The sequence below is a fragment of the Galeopterus variegatus genome, unplaced genomic scaffold (genome assembly GCF_000696425.1).
Source record: "Galeopterus variegatus unplaced genomic scaffold, G_variegatus-3.0.2 Scaffold7425, whole genome shotgun sequence".
Lineage (NCBI taxonomy): Eukaryota > Metazoa > Chordata > Mammalia > Dermoptera > Cynocephalidae > Galeopterus > Galeopterus variegatus.
In genome coordinates, this window is record NW_007733536.1 from 104,190 (window position 1) to 104,469 (window position 280).

Below are 280 nucleotides of genomic sequence, written 5' to 3' on the forward strand. Positions count from 1 at the left end.
AAAATGGCTCTCCAATAACATTAATCTGTAAGATAGGATGAAGTTACACTTTGCTAATTCTATTATTTAAAAATACATAACTTGAATTCATATGTGAGAATATTTCATTACCTCCCCAAGTCGTTGCATGTACAGAGGTTCAATAATATCTATGCCAACATTTTCTTCTTTAGCCAGAGGGTCAATAAAACGCGGAAGAAATCTCTTGATGTAGAGAGAAAAAATATTAAGCTTAATGCATTCGGGAATAAGCAAACTCAAAATGCAAGAAGTTACATTC

General features: G+C 32.1%; 1 protein-coding gene across 1 annotated transcript in view; it reads right to left on the minus strand.

The window, feature by feature from the left end:
* LOC103607443 (DNA replication licensing factor MCM4) overlaps window positions 1-280 on the minus strand; it is a 16,032-nt gene that overhangs the window by 13,795 nt on the left and 1,957 nt on the right. The window contains exons 5-6 of the mRNA XM_008591949.1: window positions 112-253; window positions 5-25 (exon numbers count right to left, since the gene is read on the minus strand). Of these exons, the coding sequence (XP_008590171.1) occupies window positions 5-25; window positions 112-253 (163 nt within the window). The remainder of the gene's footprint in view (window positions 1-4; window positions 26-111; window positions 254-280) is intronic.